The sequence below is a fragment of the Heterodontus francisci genome, chromosome 14 (genome assembly GCF_036365525.1).
Source record: "Heterodontus francisci isolate sHetFra1 chromosome 14, sHetFra1.hap1, whole genome shotgun sequence".
NCBI lineage: Eukaryota > Metazoa > Chordata > Chondrichthyes > Heterodontiformes > Heterodontidae > Heterodontus > Heterodontus francisci.
This window is the reverse complement of record NC_090384.1, coordinates 47830423-47850643: the sequence shown is the minus strand read 5'-3', so window position 1 is coordinate 47850643 and position 20221 is coordinate 47830423. Positions and strand designations below refer to the sequence as shown.

The window sequence follows — 20221 nt, the reverse complement described above, 5'->3', positions numbered from 1 at the left end:
GGCTAATGGGCTAAAAATTGATAAAGAAGTATTAGAAAGGCTGGCTGTTCTTAAAGAGGAAGGGTGGAAATTGTGGAGGTGCTGGCCATAATATGCCAATCCTCCTTAGGGGGGTGGTGCCAGAGGACTGGAGAACTGTACATGTTACACCCTTGTTCAAAAAAGGATGTAAGGATAAACCTAGCAACCACAGTTTTTCCTCAGTGGTGGGAAAACTTTGAAAAATGATAATTCAGGACAAAATTAAAGATCACTTGGACAAATGTGGATTAATTAACAAATCCCTGCTGGCATTCCTTCAAGGAAAATTGCATTTAACTAACTTGATTGAGTCTTTTGATGAGGTAACAGAGAGGTTTGCTTATGGGAATACAGTTGATGTGATGCATTTAGATTTCCAAAAGGCGTTTGATAAAGTGCCACAAAGTAGGCTTGTCAGCAAAGTTGAAGCCCATGGAATAAAAGGGACAGTAACAGCATGGATACAAAGTTGGCCGAGTGACAGGAAACAGAACAATGGTGAACAGTTTGTCAGACTGGAGGAAGGTATACAATGGGGTTCCCCAGAGATCAGAACTAGGACTACTGCTTTTCTTGATCTATATTAATGACTTAGCTTGGGTGTTCAGGGCATAATTTCAAAATCTGCAGATTATGCAAAACTTGGAAGTATTGTGAACTGTGAGGAGGAGAGTGGTAGATTTCAAGAGAACATAGACAGGCTAGTAGAGTGTGTGGGCACATGGCAGATGAAATTTAATGCAGAGAAGTAGGAAGTGATCCATTTTAGTAGGAAGAACGAGAAGAGGCAATATAAACTAGAGGGTACAATTCTAAAGGAGGTGCAGGAACAGAGAGACCTGGGGATATATATGCACAAATCCTTGCAGGTGGCAGGGCAGGTTCAGAAAGTGGTTAAAAAGACATACAGGATCCTAGGCTTTATAAGTTGAGACAGAGTACAAAAGCAAGGAAATTATGATGATCCTGTATAATACACTGGTTCGGCCTCAACTGGAGTATTGTGTTCAATCTGGGCAACGCACTATAGGAACGATGAGAAGGTTTTAGAGAGCGTGCAGAAAAAATTTACGAGAATGGTTCCAGGGATGAGGGACTTCAGTTACATAGATAGGTTGGAGAAGCTGGGATTATTCTCCTTGGAGAAGGTTGAGAGGAGTTCTGATAGAAGTCTAGACAGAGCAGATAGATAAATTTTTCCCATTGGCAAAAGGGGCAAGAGCCAGAGGATACCAATTTAAGGTGATTGCCAAAGTAACAAAAGTTGACTTAAGGAAAAGCTTTTTTTTTTTAAACACAGTGAATGGTTATGATCTGGAATGCACTTTGAGCGTGTGGTAGAGGGAGATTCAATCATGGCTTTCAAAATGGAATTGGATAAACACCTGAAGGGAAAAAAATATTTAGGGTTACAGTAAAAGGGCAGGGGAGTGGGACTGACTAAATTGCTCTTGCAGTGAGCTGGCGCAGACGCGACAGGATTAATGGTTACAGCACAGAAAAAGGCCATTCTATGGCTCTATACTGGAGAATGCACATGTGTGGGTGAGGTCAGGTGGACTCAACAGCTGAACGCGCTACCAACATCCACAGTCAAGGTTCACACATGAAGTATAAACAAGTGTGGTGCCAGAGGGCATGCAGAGAAAAGTATCTCACCTGGATGTGGCACCAGAGGGTGTCCACAGAACAGCCACCTGGCTCTGGTGCCAGAGGGCATCCATAGAACAATATCCTACCTTGGCATAGTGCCAGGAGCATCAACAGTATCTCACATGGGCATGGTGCCAGGAGCATCCACAGAAGGAGAATCCACAGAATAGTATCCCACCTGGATGTGGTGCCAGAGGGCATCCACAGAACTGTATTCTACCTGGACATGGTCATAGAGTTATACAGCACAGAAACAGGCCCTTCGGCCCATTGCGTCTATGCCGGCCATCAAGCACCTATCTAATCTAATCCCATTTTCCAGCACTTGGCCCGTGGCCTTGAATGCCAAGGCATTTCAAGTGCCCATCTAAATAGTTCTTAAATGTTGTGAGGGTCCCTGTCTCTACCACCCCTTCAGGCAGTGTGTTCCAGATTCCAACCACCCTCTGGGTAAAAATTTTTTTCCTCAAATCCTATTTAAACCTCCTGCCCTTTACCTTAAATCTATGCCCCCTGGTTATTGACACCTCTGCTATGGGAAAAAGTTTCTTCTATCTACCCTATCTATGCCCCTCATAATTTTGTATACCTCAATCGGGTCCCCCCTCAGCCTTCTCTTCTCTAAGGAAAACAACCCTCGCCTATCCAGTCTCTCTTCATAGCTGAAATGCTCCAGCCCAGGCAACATCCTGATGAATCTCCTCTGCACCCTCTCCAGTGCAATCACATCCTTCCTATACTGTGGTGACCATAACTTTACATAGTACTCCAGCTGTGGCCTAACTAGTGTTTTATACAGCTCCATCATACCCTCCCTGCTCTTATAGTCTACGCCTTGGATAATAACGGCAAGCATCCCATATGCCTTTCTAACCACCTGATCTACCTGTGTTGCTGCCTTCAGTGATCTGTGGACAAGTACACCAAGGTCCCTCTGATCCTCTGTACTTCCTAGGGTCCTACCACCCATTGTATATTCCCTTGCCTTGTTAGTCCTCCTAAAATGCATCACCTCACACTTCTCAGGATTAAATTCCATTTGCCACTGCTCCACCCATCTTACCAGCCCATCTATATCGTCCTGTAATCTAAGGCTTTCCTCCTCACTATTTACGATACCAATTTTCATGTCATCTGCGAACTTACTGATCATACCTGATTCACGTCTAAATCATTAACGTACACTACAAACAGCAAGGGTCCCAGCACTGATCCCTGAGGTACACCACTGGTCACAGGCTTCCAATTGAAAAAACAACGCTCGACCATCACCCTCTGCCTCCTGCCACTAAGCCAATTTTGGATCCAATTTGCCAAATTGTCCTGGATCCCATGGGCTCTTACCTTCTTGACCAATCTCCCATGCGGGACCTTATCAAAAAGCCTTACTGAAGTCCATGTAGACTACATCAACTGCTTCACCCTCATCTACACACCTAGTCAACTCCTCAAAAAATTCAATCAAGTTTGTTAGACATGATCGCCTCCTGACAAAGCCATGCTGACTATCCTGCATTAATCCCTGCTTCTCCAAGTGGAGATTAATCCTGTCTCTCAGAATTTTTTCCAATAGTTTCCCAACCACTGGTGTTAGACTCACTGGCCTGTAATTACCTGGTTTGTCCCTACTACTCTTCTTGAATAATGATACCACATTTGCTTTCCTCCAGTCTTCTGGCACCTCTCCTGTAGCCAGCGAAGATTTGAAAATTTGTGTCAGAGCCCCTGCAATCTCCTCCCTTGCCTCACATAGCAGCCTGGGAATTTATCCACTTTTAAGCCCACTAAAACTACTCATACCTCCTCCCTTTCAATGATAATTTGTTCAAGTATATTACAAACCCTCTCCCTGATCTCAACACCTACACCGTCCTTCTCCATAGTGAACACAGATGAAAAGAAATCATTTAAAACCTCACCTATGTCCTCTGGCTCCAAACACAGATTGCCACTTTGGTCCCTAATGGGCCCTACTCTTTCCCTGGTTATCCTCTTGCGCAGTGGTGGGTGGCACAGTAGTGGAGTGGTTAGCACCGCAGCCTCACAGCTCCAGCGACCTGGGTTCAATTTTGGGTACTGCCTATGCGGAGTTTGCAAGTTCTCCCTGTGACCGTGTGGGTTTCCACCGGGTGCTCCGGTTTCCTCCCACAGCCAAAGACTTGCAGGTTGATAGGTAAATTGGCTATCATAAATTGCCCCTAATGTAGGTAGGAGAATGGTGGGGATGTGGTAGGGAATATGGGATTAAAGTAGGATTGGTGTAAATGGGTGGATGTTGGTTGGCACAGACTCGGTGGGCCGAAGGGCCTGTTTCAGTGCTGTATCTCTAAATAAAAAATAAATTAATATACTTATAAAATGCCTTGGGATTTTCCTTTATCTTGCCCGCCAGCGTTTTCTCATGCTCCCTCTTCACTTTCCTAATTACATTTTTAAGTACCACCCCCCCCCCCCCCCCACACTTTCTATACTCCTCTAGTGCCTCCGCTGTTTTCAGCACTCAATCTGCCATAAGCCTCCTTTTTTTCTTTATCCAGTCCTCTATATCCCTTGAAATCCAGGGTTCCCTGGACTTGTTGGTCCTCCCCTTCACCTTAACGGGTACATGTTGGCCCTGAGCTCTCACTATTTCCTTTTTGAATGACTCCCACTGGTCTGATGTAGACTTTCCTACAAGTAGCTGTTTCCAGTCCATTTTGGCCAAAGCTTGTTTTATCATATTGAAATCGGCTTTCCCACAATTCAGTACCTTTATTTCCTGTCCATCTTTGTCTTTTTCCATAACTACCTTAAATCTTACAGAGTTATGGGCCCTATCCCCGAAATGCTCCCTCACTGACACTTCTACCACTTGTCTGGCTTAATTCCCTAAAATTAGGTCCAGTATCGCCCCTTCTCTTCTAGGAATTTCTATGTGCTGGCTCAAAAAGCTCTCCTGGATGCACATTAAGAATTCTGCCCCCTTTAAGCCCATTGCACTAAGACTATCCCAGTTAATATTGGGGAAGTTGAAATCCCCTATTACCATAATTATTTTTACACCTCTCTGAGATTTGCCTACATATCTGCTCCTCTATCTCTTCTTGACACTCCCAGCAAAGTGATGCCCCCTTTTTAAGTTCTACCCATATGGCTTCATTTGAGGAACCTTCGAAGATATCACCCCTCCTTACTGCAGTAATTGACTCCTTGATCAATAGTGCAATGCAACCTCCTCTTTTACGCCCCCCCCCCCATCATCACCACCGCCCGCCCGCACCACCCCCCCCCCCCCCGTCACGCCTGAAGATTCTATACCCTGGAATATTGAGCTGCCAGTCCTGCCCTTCCCTCAACCATGTCTCCGTCATAGCAATATCATATTCCCATATGTTAATCAATGCCCTCAATTCATCTGCCTTACTAGTAAGACTCCTTGCGTTGAAATAGATGCAATCCAACCTTGCATTATTCGCTTGTGCCATAACAGGTCTATATTTGCTCTGCCTTCCAGACGGAGTTATTTTCTCTTCTATCTTTGGCTATGCATCACCCCTTACTGTACCTCCACTGTTTATCCAATCACCCTGCCAAATTAGTTTAACCCCCACCAGCCCCCCCCCAACAGCACTAGCAAACCTCCCTGCAAGGATGTTGGTCCCATTCTGGTTCAGGTGCAACCCGTCCGACTTGTACAGGTCCCACCTTTGCCAGAAACAGACCCAGTGATCCAGGAAACTAAAACCCTCCCACCTGCACCATCTCTTCAGCCACACATTCATCTGCTGTATCCTCCTATTCCTATATTCACTAGCACGTGGCACTGGGAGATTACAACCTTTGAGGTCATGCTTTTTAATCTGCTACCTAGCTCCCTAAATTCTTGTTGCAGGACCTCAGTCCCCTTTCTACCTATGTCGTTGGTACCAATGTGAACCATGATCTCTGACTATTCACCCTCCCCTTTCAGAATGTCCCACAGCTGCTCCGTGACATCCTTGACCCTAGCACCAGGGAGGCAACATACCATCCTGGAGTAATGTTTGTGGCCACAGAAACGCCCCTTACGATAGAATTCCCTAATACTATAGCTCTTCCACTCTTTTTTTCTTCCCTCCTGTGCAGCTGAGCCACCTGTGGTGCCACAGACTTGGCTCCTGCAACAGTATCCAAAGCGGAAAATCTGTTAGAGAAGGAGATAGACCCAGGAGTCTCCTGCACTACCTGCCTAGTTCTTCTCCTCTGCCTGGTGGTCACCCATTCCCTTTCTGTCCGAGCAGTCTTTACCGGTGTGACCACCTCCCTGTACATGCTATCCACAACGATCTCAGCCTCGCAGATACTCCAGTGTCTCCAGCCGCCGCTCCAGATCTGAAGCGCGGATTTCGTGTAACTGCAGCTGGAGACACTTGCTGCACACGTGTTCGCCCTGGACACTAGATGTGTCCCTGACTGCCCACATTGCACAGGAGGAGCACGCCATGCTGCCGAGCTGCCCTGCCATGACTTACCCTTCATTTACTCCCTTAAATCACTCAAAAATTAGAGATTATTTACACTAGGGACCTTGATTCCTTAAAAAAAAAAGTAAAAATACTGTAGACTTAACCCTACTCCCAATAAGCTTTATTCCCACTAGTAAACTTTACTAATACTAATAAAACCTTGCAATTACTGATAAATTACCTGAGTTTTGAAAGATAAATGAGGAAAATAACAAAATAGCGAAAATACTCACCAGGAGCATTCACAGAACAGTATCCCACCTAGGCATGGTGCCAGAGGGCATCCACAGAACAGTATCCCACGGAGGATTCAGCAACTTAGGAGAGGAGGCGACAGCATGGGGTGGTGGAGGGCAATATAAATAATAGAAAACACTAATTTTCTTTATACAATTTATTAACAAACATTAGGCAGCCCCATTGACACCAATGGAATGGAGAATCGGACAGGGTGTAAAACAGGCTGCCAATATGCCATCACCCATTTTGTGCTATAACCGAAGAACAATTCCAACTCATTGTCTTTTACTATGGAAATAAACACTTTACAATGAAAGCAAAGACAAAAACAAGCCAGGATGCACCAAACAGATATACAAACCAAAGGCAGCTACCATCTGAATAATAAGATTTGGATTATTCAATGCATGCACCATGGTAACACTATCAGCAAATCCATACTCAGAGCTCAGAAACACTGTGCATGCTAGTTGGCCTATGGAATTATAGGATAGGCAATACAGGTCAACTAATTATGAAATCGTCTATTATGAACTGTGTTGTGTCCCGAAGTAAAGCAATTGATACAGCAGCGGTTATTGCATGGTAAATACATAGAACACTGCAATGTATACAGATTCAACAATTACAAAATTGGAATCATTTTTTAGAAGAAATAACTCTTTAAAATAGGGTTATCACTTTTTGCCATAATCATACAAAAAGCTGTGTCCAGTCCAAAATGGGATGAATGGCAACCCAGCTTAAAATAAATTATATAGTAAAATGCAACAGATCTCAAGATTGTGTCCGAGAGTCAGTATCTTCCACTCTCATACTGAAACCAGGATTAGATTCTCCTGTTCGACATCTAAGACCAGAAAGTCTAGCTCTTGAGTATTAGCAAAGACTTGTTAGAAATTGTGCCTGCTCTGTCCCTGCAGTTAGCTTCACATTTAGTTAGAATTCCATTCAAGTCATACTGGAACAAAACACTTTAACCAGTAGCCATTCAGCAAGAAATGAAGTCTTGGGTACAGAATTGCAACCAATTTCCCTCAACTTTAAGAAACTCCTGAAATTAAAAACGAGAATCCACAAACTCAGCCATAACCAATGAGTGAAGTTTACAAAGCCGCTACAATATTTAACATTTTGTTGTATTTCTTTAAAAGTTTTCATTTTTACCCTAAGTCCAGATGAAGCTCTTAACATAGAAGCTCTTCAAAGAGCATGCAACTAGGAAGAATACAGTCGGCTTGCAATCCACTGCTCTCTTGGGTACTGCAAAGCAGATGTGCTGCTTATAAAATCGTTGATCCTTAACCTTGCCAGCAAGACCACACAACCCCTTTAAACATATGTGATCACCCATCAGTGTAATGCTACAACCTAGTAACACTACTTTAGTATCCCCACAAAGGAGGGCCACTCTCGTGCATGTGCTCCATATGACAATTCTTAAAAACAATGAATAATGTGTTAAAACTTTCACCGATGGTGGAGACAGAACACACGACTATGATGCTCTGATTAATGCTCTTAGGGCTTGGGCTACCTTTAAACTGTATAACATTGTCATTAGAAAAAAACAAAGACGAAAGAAGTCCATTCAACAGTTGAAACTCGGCCCTCTGACATTCCAGTTCTCGCAGCCCAGCATCCAACTGTATTTTGAACACCATTAGTGCCTTCGTGAGTTAGTACTTTGTGTTTCTTTAAAAGTTTTCTTTAAAAGGCATGTTATCATTTGGTTTATCTAATAAATAAAATATTCTTGTAATGAAAACCCCCCAACGAAATGCACAATGTGCCCAATATATATTATTTTAAATGATAAATGAGGACAACAAAGTGAATGCAAAATATGGAAAATGATGGGACTGCGTTTGTCTATTTGAGCATCAATGGTCTTGGCAACATTGAGACATGGGTTAGATTTCCCTCCCCATTTCCTATCAGGTTCCTGACCACAACTGTGTCACTATAGGGAGGTGCTGATCAGGGAAGAAGGAAAATTGGATAAAAAGACTGCCCTTGTCCACCTCGTGGTGGGTAGTTTCAATGGTATTGACCAGGCAAAGATCAAGGAAATACTGGAGTTTACCCTCAAATAGGGACGGAGAAAGGAGGTTGTGTATTAAACTGAAAAATGATTAGCTCTTTGATGGTCCAGTTGGGAACTGCACCATGGGAAATACACTGAGCCACACAGACCAGAATGTCTTGAGTGGATTCAGAGTCTGTGCTGATCTCAACCAAGGAAGCAGGAGAGTCACTACAATTGACCTCAGCAACATGAGCACAAACAGAATAAAAATCAGCCAGGGCTCCCACACCCAATTATTGTCCAATGATGCCTGTTGGAAGTTTATTTGTGGTTGTCAAGTGAAAACAGATTCAGGCAGAGCTGTGATGCCCATAACAGTCCAATAGCCTGCCAGCATTTGCTTCCTGGGTTCCCAGGTGAAAAAGAATAGCCACTTGAGCAAGTGCTGGCACCAATGGAACTATCGCCTGGCAACAAGCAAAATTTTTAGGAGCTGAGTGGAGAGAAGGAGGTTTGCAAGAATGTTACAAAGAAAAAAAGACTATTCCAAGGACAGTAACACTGATTCTACAGTCATTTGTATCAATTTACTTGATTGGACAGTGGCGACTAGAAGCCTTTACATGGAGAAAATGTGTATTAGAGGAAACCGGACCATTAAGGTTCACAGAATGATTGATAGCTGGGGTTGAAAAGTTGTTAGACAATAGAGGAGTTCATGAGAATCTGATCCTTACACGAGTGAAACTGAAGCAGCCAACAACACCTGAGCCTCAGGAGCATATTACACCCACAATTGTGACACCATGGCTGGAAGTTTATCTTGCAGCAGTGGCCCCTCTCACTGGGAAAAAAGTGGAGGGTGAGCCACCTCCACTGGGCCTGGAAGCCACACTGTAACTTTACATGGCCCAAGCCATTAAGTGGCCTCGGTCGGGACTTAGGCCCCTTTGAGGCAGGAAGTCCAGTCTCCAAGAACTGCTGGCCAGAGGGAGTGGTGCTACTGCTGGGGCTGCACCCAGTGAGAGGAGCCAGCATGGGCACCGGCCTAAAACAGGCGAGTGAAGGTCAGGCCTCACTGGGGACAATCGGCTGGACCCCAGCAAAAGGGGTGTGGAGTCAGAATGTAGGGTAGAAGGGTTGTTTTAGGGGGAGTGGCCCATGCTGCTGGGGGGCCCCTCTGTGGAGCACAGGATGCCTGATCAGGAGGGCCCAACCCCCGAGCACACAAGGAGGCCGCCAGGTATTACTGAGCGGTCTCCTCAGGTGGTGAAATGGCTGTCAACGACTGGTAATATACTAATGCCAGCGGGGAGGTGGCACTTTAAGTGGCAATTAATTGGCCACAAGGGCCTCAATTGGCCTGGGGTGAGTGGGCTGTTTGACACCTCCCCTGCCGCTGGTAAAATAGCAGTGGGTGCGGGTAGGTGACGCCCGCCCTGCTTCTCAGCCGGCTGCCAGCCAATGTCAACTAGGAGGGAATACAGTTCTACAAAAATACTTGGTTTTACTGGGCTATAATCAACATTGTTTGCTAATTTTGAATTCTCTCATTTATAATATATAACTCTCCTTACTGAGTTGTAACAAAAAAAAATTAAAATCTTAGGTCTGCACACACTTCCCATCAACCTATCCCATTATAAATCCCTATGCCCAGTTGTAATGGAAACTGCCCCTATAAACTTGCCATGCTGTACTCACACTCTTTTACCTGAGGAGGCATTGCAGCATCGCCACTGACAGAGGGTACAAAACAGAAACGGGGAGAAATTTATTTACGTGCCGTCACTTCCAGAGGTGCTATGTAGACTGTGTCAAATCAACGGGGCGGGCAGCGCTGTAGCTACTACCTGTGTGGCATTTGGCAATAATATCAATGAAGAACGCCACATGGGCTGCACATGTAGCGTCCTGCGGCACTGTATGCTCCCGGGGAATCAACGTAGTCTGCATAGCAACGCTTGAATGAATTCTCCCCCAAAGAATTACCTTCTTGTTTTTAGCCTGCCCCCTCAGCTCTGCATACCATTTGTTTGATGTAGTCTGACCCTAGACAACATCACCAAATTTTCATGGGCAACCCAGGGTGGAGGCATCCATTGAGTGGATGATATGGAAAGTATGGCAGGAGGCTAGCATTCCCTTCATTAGAATAGCAATGCCTACTACAGGTGCAGGCCCTGTTGTATCACCAGAAGGAGCCTCAGGAAATCAAGGGGGAGTGAAACTGGGACAGAGACCTCACATAACAGATCTTTGCCCCCATTGCTCACCTGTCCCTGACAGGGGAATGCTAATTCACCAGACACAGGGAAAATGAAAATAAACACACATCTACCAAAATATTACTTTCTCTTTCACCAACATATTTCTCTTTTATTCAGTTCCAATACTGCACTATGTATAATAAACTGTTTCTGGATTATAATGTTCCTGTGTTTATAAGAAATGTGTTTAAAACACCAGAAATACTTCTGAGCAATATCATAATTCAGGCACTTAACACTCTCCTGTCAAATTCTTCTGTCTGCTATTTTAACAAGGATTTTTTTTATCATTGGGTTAATTTTTTTGTTAAAATTGCAAAGGAATTTCATACAAATATGTTAGACATTTGTGCAATATAGCATGTATATCAGTAAGGTGATAATCAGGTCATAATGCCAAGTATTTCAGCAGAGGAGTTGAAACCCATCCTACCAGTACAACTCGCTGGCACACAAATGCTGACAATGGCCGCAGCACCTATAATTTGCCTTAGTACCTCTGATTTTTTTTTTTTTAACCTTGCCTCCCTAAACACTCAGGTTTCCTGCACCTGATCTGTATCCAGTCTCTTCAAGCAGACCAACTTTGACTGTGATGCTACTTGTGACTGAGTAATTAGCATTTATCTAGGCCCACACGTGAGTAAGTACTGAAGGATAGTTGGTGTCAACCAAACACTCACTCAACAAAAAAAACTTACCTCCAGGAAAGAAAAAAAAATCAAGTATGAATAAAATAAACAATGTGAAGTCTGATTCTCAGTAGCTTCTTGAGAATTTTAAATACTAAAAAGATAAATTATAGAGCTAGAGAATTAACAAAAAGGAACATGATCTACCTTTGCAAAAGCAAAATACTGAAATGCTGAATATCTGAAACAAAAACTGAAAATGCTGGAAATACTCAGCAGGTCAGGCAGCATCTGTGGACAGCAAAACAGCAGAACAGACCTGAAACGTTAATGCTGTTTTTCTCTCCACATTTTAACTTTGGTGGTGTCCTGAGTCTATAAAATAAACTCTTAAATGTAGATAAACTACTGTCAGCACTAACCCATGAGAAAGAAATACTTATAAAGCACTTTTTCATTGTCTCAGAAACTCAAAGTGTGTTAGATACAATGAATTACCTTGAAGTGCAATGACTTTTTAACACTATAAAATCTCACAAACAGCAATGAGAGGAATGACCTGTTAATCTGTTTTTTTGATGGTGTTGATTGAGAGGGGTATGTTGGGTCAAGCTACTAGGAGAACAGGCAGGCAGGGCCTCAATTTAATATCTCAGCACATCCGGCACTCTCGCAACACTGCATTGACATGTCAGCCAAGACCATTTCTTGGTGAAGGATTTGAACCAGCAACCTTCTGACACAGAGGTAAAAGTGCTTCTAATAGCCATGCTGACAAACTCTCACAATACAGAAGTGACCACCATTATGCAAGACATGCACTGTTTGTATGAGTGATGAACACAGTGAGGATGATTGTGGTTCCTATCTGACCTGCTAGCTGTATGAATACTACATCAACAACTTTTTCTCAAAAAGCAACTCCTCTGCTATCATGCAATCTTATTCAGTATGACAGTTGCCAAAGCTGAAACTGAGATATACAGAGCTGTACAGAACCAGACAGGAATCGTTCCCTTTTAGTTTGAGTAAATTGTACATGCCAGACAGCAGTGAATTGTTCCCTTTTATCCAAAGTGCATTGTACATATACAGGAGTTACTTTACTCCTGGCATGTACACATGCCGCTTGGTGTGCTGAGTGAATTGGCAGTTTTTAGTTGGTGCTTATTGTTGACATGAGGGCATTTTAAAGCTAAACCTTAGTCAATAGGTGGCTACTAAAATAGTCACAGGCTGTTTCACTGACTTGAAACAGAAATGAGACATATTTTGAAGTATCTGACAGAGAATACAAACTCCTGTCATATGCCCAATAGACAAGTGACATCAGCAGTATACTGTCAGCATTCTTGTAGTTTGCTGTAATTCAGCAACAAAAGAACTTATACATCCCACCCCCTCCCAAAACACACAAACACACAGAGCTAGGTGTAAGGAATTCAGAGTAAGAGTCCTCCCTGAAATAATACAAAAAACAAATTTGGGTGATCGCCAGTCGAAACTAAATCAGCTGATTTAAACTTGAAAGCAGAAGAGATGATACAATTGGCCTCATCATCAGTAAATTGGAGAGGAAGGACAATCAGTCACAGGTCCCATTCCTAATCTGATGCTTCTGACTGAAGTTTGTGGACTTTGAATGAGAAAGGAATGCATCGATTATGATGTTCCCCAAAGTTGAATAGCTTCCTGACTAGGCTCATGCATAAAGAATGGCCATTAAGGAGCATTTCTGAGGTTCCCATATGGTCATATCCTAGATATGAACTAGTGCCTTCAAGAAAAGAGGAGAGAATTTCAATAAACATTGTTGGAAAACATGTCTCATCCTCCATTTCCGAAATTCAGTGTAGAGCTTTTTTAAAAATCCTAATTTCTCTGTTTCCTTTATATTACTTCTTTTTCATTACAATAAATTTTTCTGTTTGCTTCTCTCTTTGCCTTGTACTATTTTTGTTTCTTCCCTGACCAGTATGCTAGAAACACGGCAAAAATTTAATTGGCCATACCAAACTGACCTCCAAACTCCAGTCTTAAAACACATAGGGCTAGATGTTGACTTTGTGTAATAGTGTAAAATGAGTGATAGCAAATCAGCAGCCTGCTTTACATCCGCCCTAATTTTTATTTCCATTGAAGTTTGAAATAAAAATAGAAATTGCTGGAAACGGTCCATGGATCAGGCAGCATCTGTGGAGAGAGAAGCAGAGTTAAAGCTTCAGACTAACTATTCTGATGAATGGTCATCAACCTGAAATGTTAACTCTGAGTTAATAAAACTGGCTCACTCTGTTCTCTGACCAGGAAAACAGTCGTGCGCGCGCACAATTGCACTGCTCACTGGAATCTAAATGTCAGCTTAAAGTTAACATTAAAGAGATCTTAAACTTCACTTTTAAAGTTCCCAAGTTCTCCAAGCTTCTCTCTCATACACCCAAACATGATACAAGAAAACCCTTGTTATGTAATCAGATATTTGTTTCATTTCTAGCCTCCGACTTCTCTTTATCCATTGCAACCTTTCTTATTTCCCACTATTTTAGCAATACTGTTGCAATCATTACTCCTTTAAACTTCCTTTTTCCTTCCTGTTAAGTTCCAAACAGTGCACCCTGCACTCTCACCTTTCTCCCCACATCCTCACAGTGTTCAGATCAAAATTCATCACACCATCTCCGATTCTCATTCTTCCCCATGATCTCATTGGGACTCCTTACCTCCTCAGTCTTTCCATCTCTCTGAAATCTACAGGTTTGTAAAACTCGAACATTCATTTACTTGGTCTTTTTTGCTGTTCTTTTCAACCTTGGTAATGTCCTGCACTAGTTCTTTGCCTTGGTTTGTATATTATTATATACTTAATTCACAATAGTCCTACTCTACATACAAGCCTTACTATGTCTATTTATTGTACTCTCAACAACCTGAATGTGCATGTCTCAATGGCCTCTCTCTTTGTTTATGGAAAAATATCTTTATTATGCTATCTTGTGAATTGAAAAAAATTGTTCCTTATTCTATTCTCATAAAGGTTATGGATATTAGTGCTAGCAAATTGAATATTTTCCTATTTTGTCTTCTTGTTAGCACCAAGTACTCAGTTAATGCAGAGTAAAGTTCACTCTGCCCCAATAATGTACTTAATTTCCAACTTCAGAAGAGTGTCCCCTAATGCATCAGTGTAGCATTTTTCAATTTCTCACCCTGTGATTCTCTAGGCAAGTTTGCAAATTCAGTACCAGCTACTATCACATTGGGAGCAGCTGTGTATCTCTGATTACTAGAAACTGGACTGAGATTTCGCTCATAAGGAACTCTTCCAAGCAACAGATAACACATGGTTCTGATACTATTGCACAAACTCAATACAGCTGAAATTCATTCCAGATCCTGGGCAAAAAGGCTAGTTCCTAACCTACTGCACCATCCAGTTCCACAGACCTACGAATTTAATGACAGCATTGCTCAATAGTGATTACAACAGCCCATCAGTCTTTAATCAAATACACTGGGCTTATTTAACACATTGGTACCAATGCACTTGGGAGGGGAAAATCAACTTTAACCAACATACTGTAATATTGTATGCTACACTTCTTGTGCAGTATCATCATCATCTCGAAGTGCTCTTCTGTACCATCGCTGGTGACAAATCTGCAACATCCAGTACATCACCCGAGAGTTACACAGCTCAAAATGCTCCCTCCCAACAGGATCTATGTTTGGAAGGACAGAATCTATAATTGCACCACTGGGGGTTTTCATCACTCTAAAGGACCCAGCGCACAGATTTCACAGCCAGTATTACAATTTGCCAAAAAGTAGGCCATAACACAGAGATGTAATTTAAATGATTATTTTTAACTGTCATTGGTATGTCCCTCATCAAAATTGGTGGTACTGAGCAATTTGCTCTTGTGGTTTATGACACCATCTAAACCACTCAATAAATATTACAGTGTATTGCTCAATCTTACCATCCATAATTCTAAAGATCAGTGCCTCTCAACTATTCCCAAAGAGCACAGTCTACACTTCACTCAGAGGGATATCTTTAGAACTCACATACTAGCTATCCCTGATGCGTCAGCTGGTTAATGCAGTGTATAGCTGAGCAATACAGCCAAGGACATTCCCATGCTTGATATCTGGTCCATGCTGAGTTAACGCATCACAACTGTAACACCAGTAAGGGCATTGCAATCAGCGACAGCAACCTGTCTCTATACTGTAGGTACAGGAGACAGTTACACAGCTGTCTATATACTGTAGGTACAGGAAACAGTTACACATAGTTGTCTATATACTGTAGGTACAGGATGAAAGTTGCACACAGCTGTCTATATACTGTAAGTATAGGACGACAGTTAGACAGCTGTCTATACTATAGGTATTGGAGACAGTTACACACAGCTGTCTACATACTGTAGGTGCAGGAGACAGTTACACACAGCTGTCTCCATACTGTAGGTACAGGAGACAGTTCCACACAGCAGTCTATATACCATAGGTGCAGCAGCCGGATATGCAGAGCTGTCTCCATACTGTAGGTACAGGAGACAAGTACAGCAGTCTACATACTGTAATTACAGGAGACAGTTACACACAGCTGTATCCATACTGTAGGTGCAGGAGACAGTTAGACAGAGCAGTCTATATACTGTAGGTACAGGAGACAATTACGTACAACTGTCTATATAGGGTAGATGCAGGAGACAGCTACTTACAGTCTATGTACTATAGGTACAGGTGACAGTTACACACAGTAATCTATATAATGTTGGTACAGGAGAGAGTTACACACAGCAGTCTGTATACTGTAGGTACAGGACGACAGTTACACACAACTGTCTATACTATAGGTATTGGAGGCAGTTACACACAGCTGTTTATAGACTATAGGTGCAGCAGAGTTACACACACAGCAATCTATATACTGTAGGTACAGGGAACAGTTACACAAAGCAGTCTATATACTGTAGGTACAGCAGAGAGTTACACATAGCTGTCTATAAACTTGGGTGCAGGAAATGGTTATACATACAGCTATGCAACCCTCCTCTACCTACTATACAAACATCTGCATGTAGCTATCTCCAGTATAAGCACACAGCTGTCTTATCTATATATTATTATATTGTATTATATCTATATATTAAAATCCTCAGATTGGTAACACAGTTATGCCCCTAGTACATTGAAACCAATGGGTAATGCTATAACAATAATGCCTGTTTTTCTTACATGGTGCTGCAACCTCTCTCTGCTGGTTACAATAAGTACAGCTAAAAACAAAGCATTTTGTCTGACTAACTGTGAGAAAGGAATAGGGAATAAAATAGTAAAAAGGAAAATTGGGCAGTGAGGCACACCTATTAAAGGGGAAGATAAGTCCAGGAGCCATATTTTTATTCAGAGTATCTCTGCCATCTCCCCCATTTTAGAATTAAAAAGATAGACCTCAAAATTTCACAGAGGATCTTCAGATCTCCAGCCAGTGGAACCTAGAGGGAAATGGCATAAAAGATAGGTACTTTGAACAAAAAGAACTCCCACTGGGCATTTCTTCATCTTTAAACCCTAGTACAGCCACACTCCATCCAGGTCTGCAAATTGCACATGTCCTGGTGTAAGAGACTTGAGTACGTACAATGGAGCAGTGCTAATGGAAGAGAATTGCTTCCCAGTTTCTTCTTGCTATGTAAGAAAATCCACTGAATTTAAACTCAGTCAGGAAGTTAAATCCAAATGAAATTTCAGATTAACTGTGAACATCAGGTGGCTCAGCTGGTTAAGGCACTGAGTAGCTGAGCTGTACAAACCATGAAGGATTCAGATTTGATCTTTAGTCTGTTCTGAGTTACCAGGAGGGTTTCCAGAGTCCTTCTGGCTGGTTGAGGGGGCGGTGGGGGCGGGGGTTGGTGAAGGGAGAAAAAAAAAATCTGTCAGGGACTTCTGTTTCTGATCGCCACATAACAACCCCTTTTGGAAAGACAGCATGTGTGGACATGGTGTGAGGACAGGATTGGGCTCAGCTGCGACACCACCACGGTCAAATAATCTTCCATCACCCACTATACCAGCCAACAGTCACTACCTTGGCTTACACATGGCTACTTGCTAAGCTACCGGACTGCCAGCAGCCTTTGAACCATACCCCAGCACAAGTCAACACCTTCAAGAGGGGAGAAGAGAAAATCAAAGGGGGAATTAAAATGTGACATACATTTGCAATTTAAGAGTAAAATATTCGGTGTTTATATTTTGGTACACTTTCATTATGAGCCTAAATTCTGTGGAAAGTTGCATGGCAAAACTAGACAGTATGGAAGCAATTTTCTAAGTATGCAATACCAGCAAGGAGCCTCACCCATTGGTTACATGTATCTGAAATTCAAGGGTATACTTCCCACGATTTTCTGTCTATGTTTGGCAATGGTCTCCATCACAAGCGCTTATTCAGGAAATTACTTCCACACAGAGACATGGCATCAGTGTGGGTCAGCATCAGAATGCACTGGATGAAAAAACAGCAGTGGTGAACTTCTCCACCACACCACATAACAGTAAAGAGTAGATTTTCCCACAGCATCTGGTGTATGACAGGGAGAATAGGACATTGTCTACAATTAAAGGATTGAAATGCATCACATTTTATCACAGAAAGGTTCACCATTACAATACAAAGTTGGATCCCCCCTGGATACTGCAAATATTACCCAGCATATATGACTCATGCCTATACAGATCAGCATCTTAGCAATATGTACATCATATAAAAAAAAAGAAATTGCAGCACAGGAGGAGATCATTCAGCCATCAAGCCTTAGCCAGCTCTTCAACTGGAGTTGTCTACTGTAATCCCATTTCCCTAACCTTTCCCTGAAGCGGAGATCACTTTGTACGAGAGGTAGGTACTGTACAATGTTAATCAGGCCCAGAGTGGTCTCCTGGACTGGTTTTGATTGCCTCAGGGGGTCGGAAAGGAATTTTTCCGATTTTTCTCCCCAGTAATTGGCCTTGGTTTTTATCTAGTTTCTCACCTCTCCCAGGAGATTGCACGGCTTGCGGATGGGATAGGGAATGTATTTATTGTGATGCAGTGGACATCACATTGGTATGGAACAGGCTGAATGGATCAGGAGGTCTTTTCCTGTCTGTCATTTTCCATGTGGTCATATGTCATCCTTTCTCTTACATTCTTTCTTTTCAAATCTTTTCTAATTCCCTTAAATGTCATTTCAGTCTTTTTCTCAAACATATAAACCCACTGATATTGGTTATAAAGCTTACAAATACTGCAAGTAAAGAGCATTTAGGAACATTGTTAGGAGGCTGAGTTTGAGATTAACTTGACGTCACAGACTTCGGTCTTTCCAAGAGGCCTGCTCTCTCTCTGATTTTAGGGATGGTTATTGAAATGTATTTGGACCATTTGTACCTCATTTACTGGCGGGCAGGGGGTCCACAGCACAAAACTACAGCCCGAAGAGACCATCCAGTCAGGTTTCAGCTAGAGTTGCTGCCTTTCCTGGATTTAACCACAGTACTTACACCCTTCTGATTGCAGACTACTTCTTGGAGGTAACAATAAGCTAACACAGAAGCAAACCGATGAAAATAAATCATGTGGCTCTTAATCAGATCACACCATAGTTTTCCAGGTTTGTGTCCCACTGGAACTTACGAATACTTTGTCAGGTTATTGTGGGAGGGGGTTCGTCCCTCAGTTCATTTTTCTGATGTTCTGATCATTATCATCCTTGCATTCTACTACTGACAGGGCAATGAGCATCTGGGCAGCATAATAAGTAGCCATGATGATGGCCCGGGAGTAAGGCACAGGGAAGCAAAACTTATTGACAGCAATGGTGAGGTCAGACACCATGAACAGCACGGCTCCAAGGCAGGCACACAGTTTGGTCCACGTCCAGAGGTCATTGAAGAGCTGCACCCCTGCAAAGGCTCGCCAGCCCATGAATCCAATCAGAGCGATGTAAACTGCCACCAGGTAGGTGAAGGGGCCGGAAAGGTACGGGTAGAGCAAGCAATAACAGAGTCCACAGATAATCACCACCCCACAGCCAGGTTCAGGATTCAGGGGCTTCATTCCAAAGGCTGAGGTGTAGAGAATGTGTGTGATTGCGAACATAAGCAGGCCTAAGGAGTCAGTAAGAGAAATCAGTAAGCAAAACAGATTTTGGTTTAAAATATAGAGATTAAAATGAAATAAAAACTCCCAACATTGGAAATGTGAAATAAAGACAGATGTTGTTATAAAGCTGTTCAAAATGATTCTGCTGGTAAATAAATTTTCTGTAGTGGGCCAGAGCCATACAGTTCAGAAAGATTCCTGGTTCAATTCCCAGATGGTCATGAGTTAGCTGATAACAAAATGGGAATACAAGTGGTCTCAACACTCATCGGCTAAAGGGAAGAGAAAGGAAAATCTGCCAATATACCCCCTCCAGTGATCCCTGCCATGAAAGTGTGCATCCATAGCCATCGTAGGATGGGTGGGATTGCTGTGATATCCTCAGATGTTGAATATCCGAGCAATATTCACCATTCATAGTCAAAACATGAAGAACAGGCACTTGGAGGAGGTACTGGGATGCTGTCAATAGCTATGGAACCATCACTCGCAGAGGTCGGCGACTTCAGGGGAGGGATGTGTGAGAACAATATGGCTCATATACCTTTGGGTTCCTTAAAATTATAAGGAGCTCTACACTACATTAGCAGTTAAACATTTAGGACAAAATAACTCATAAAATAAAGACCAAAATCAGAAAAAGCAAATTAACCGATCAATTAGGAGCAATTTGCCTCCAACTGAAGCCAACATAGTTGATATCAGTTCTCCTGTTTTACAAAATTTGCATTCAG

The 20221-nt window shown here is 42.6% G+C and overlaps 1 protein-coding gene across 3 annotated transcripts in view; it reads right to left on the bottom strand.

Moving 5' to 3' along the window:
- Positions 1-6537: 6537 nt before the first annotated feature.
- Positions 6538-20221, bottom strand: part of tmem86a (transmembrane protein 86A) — a 32335-nt gene continuing 18651 nt past the window's right edge. For all 3 annotated transcript variants that reach the window (XM_068046181.1, XM_068046182.1, XM_068046183.1), the window contains exon 3: positions 6538-19492. In XM_068046181.1, the coding sequence (XP_067902282.1) occupies positions 19059-19492 (434 nt within the window). In that variant the 3' untranslated portion in view covers positions 6538-19058. The remainder of the gene's footprint in view (positions 19493-20221) is intronic.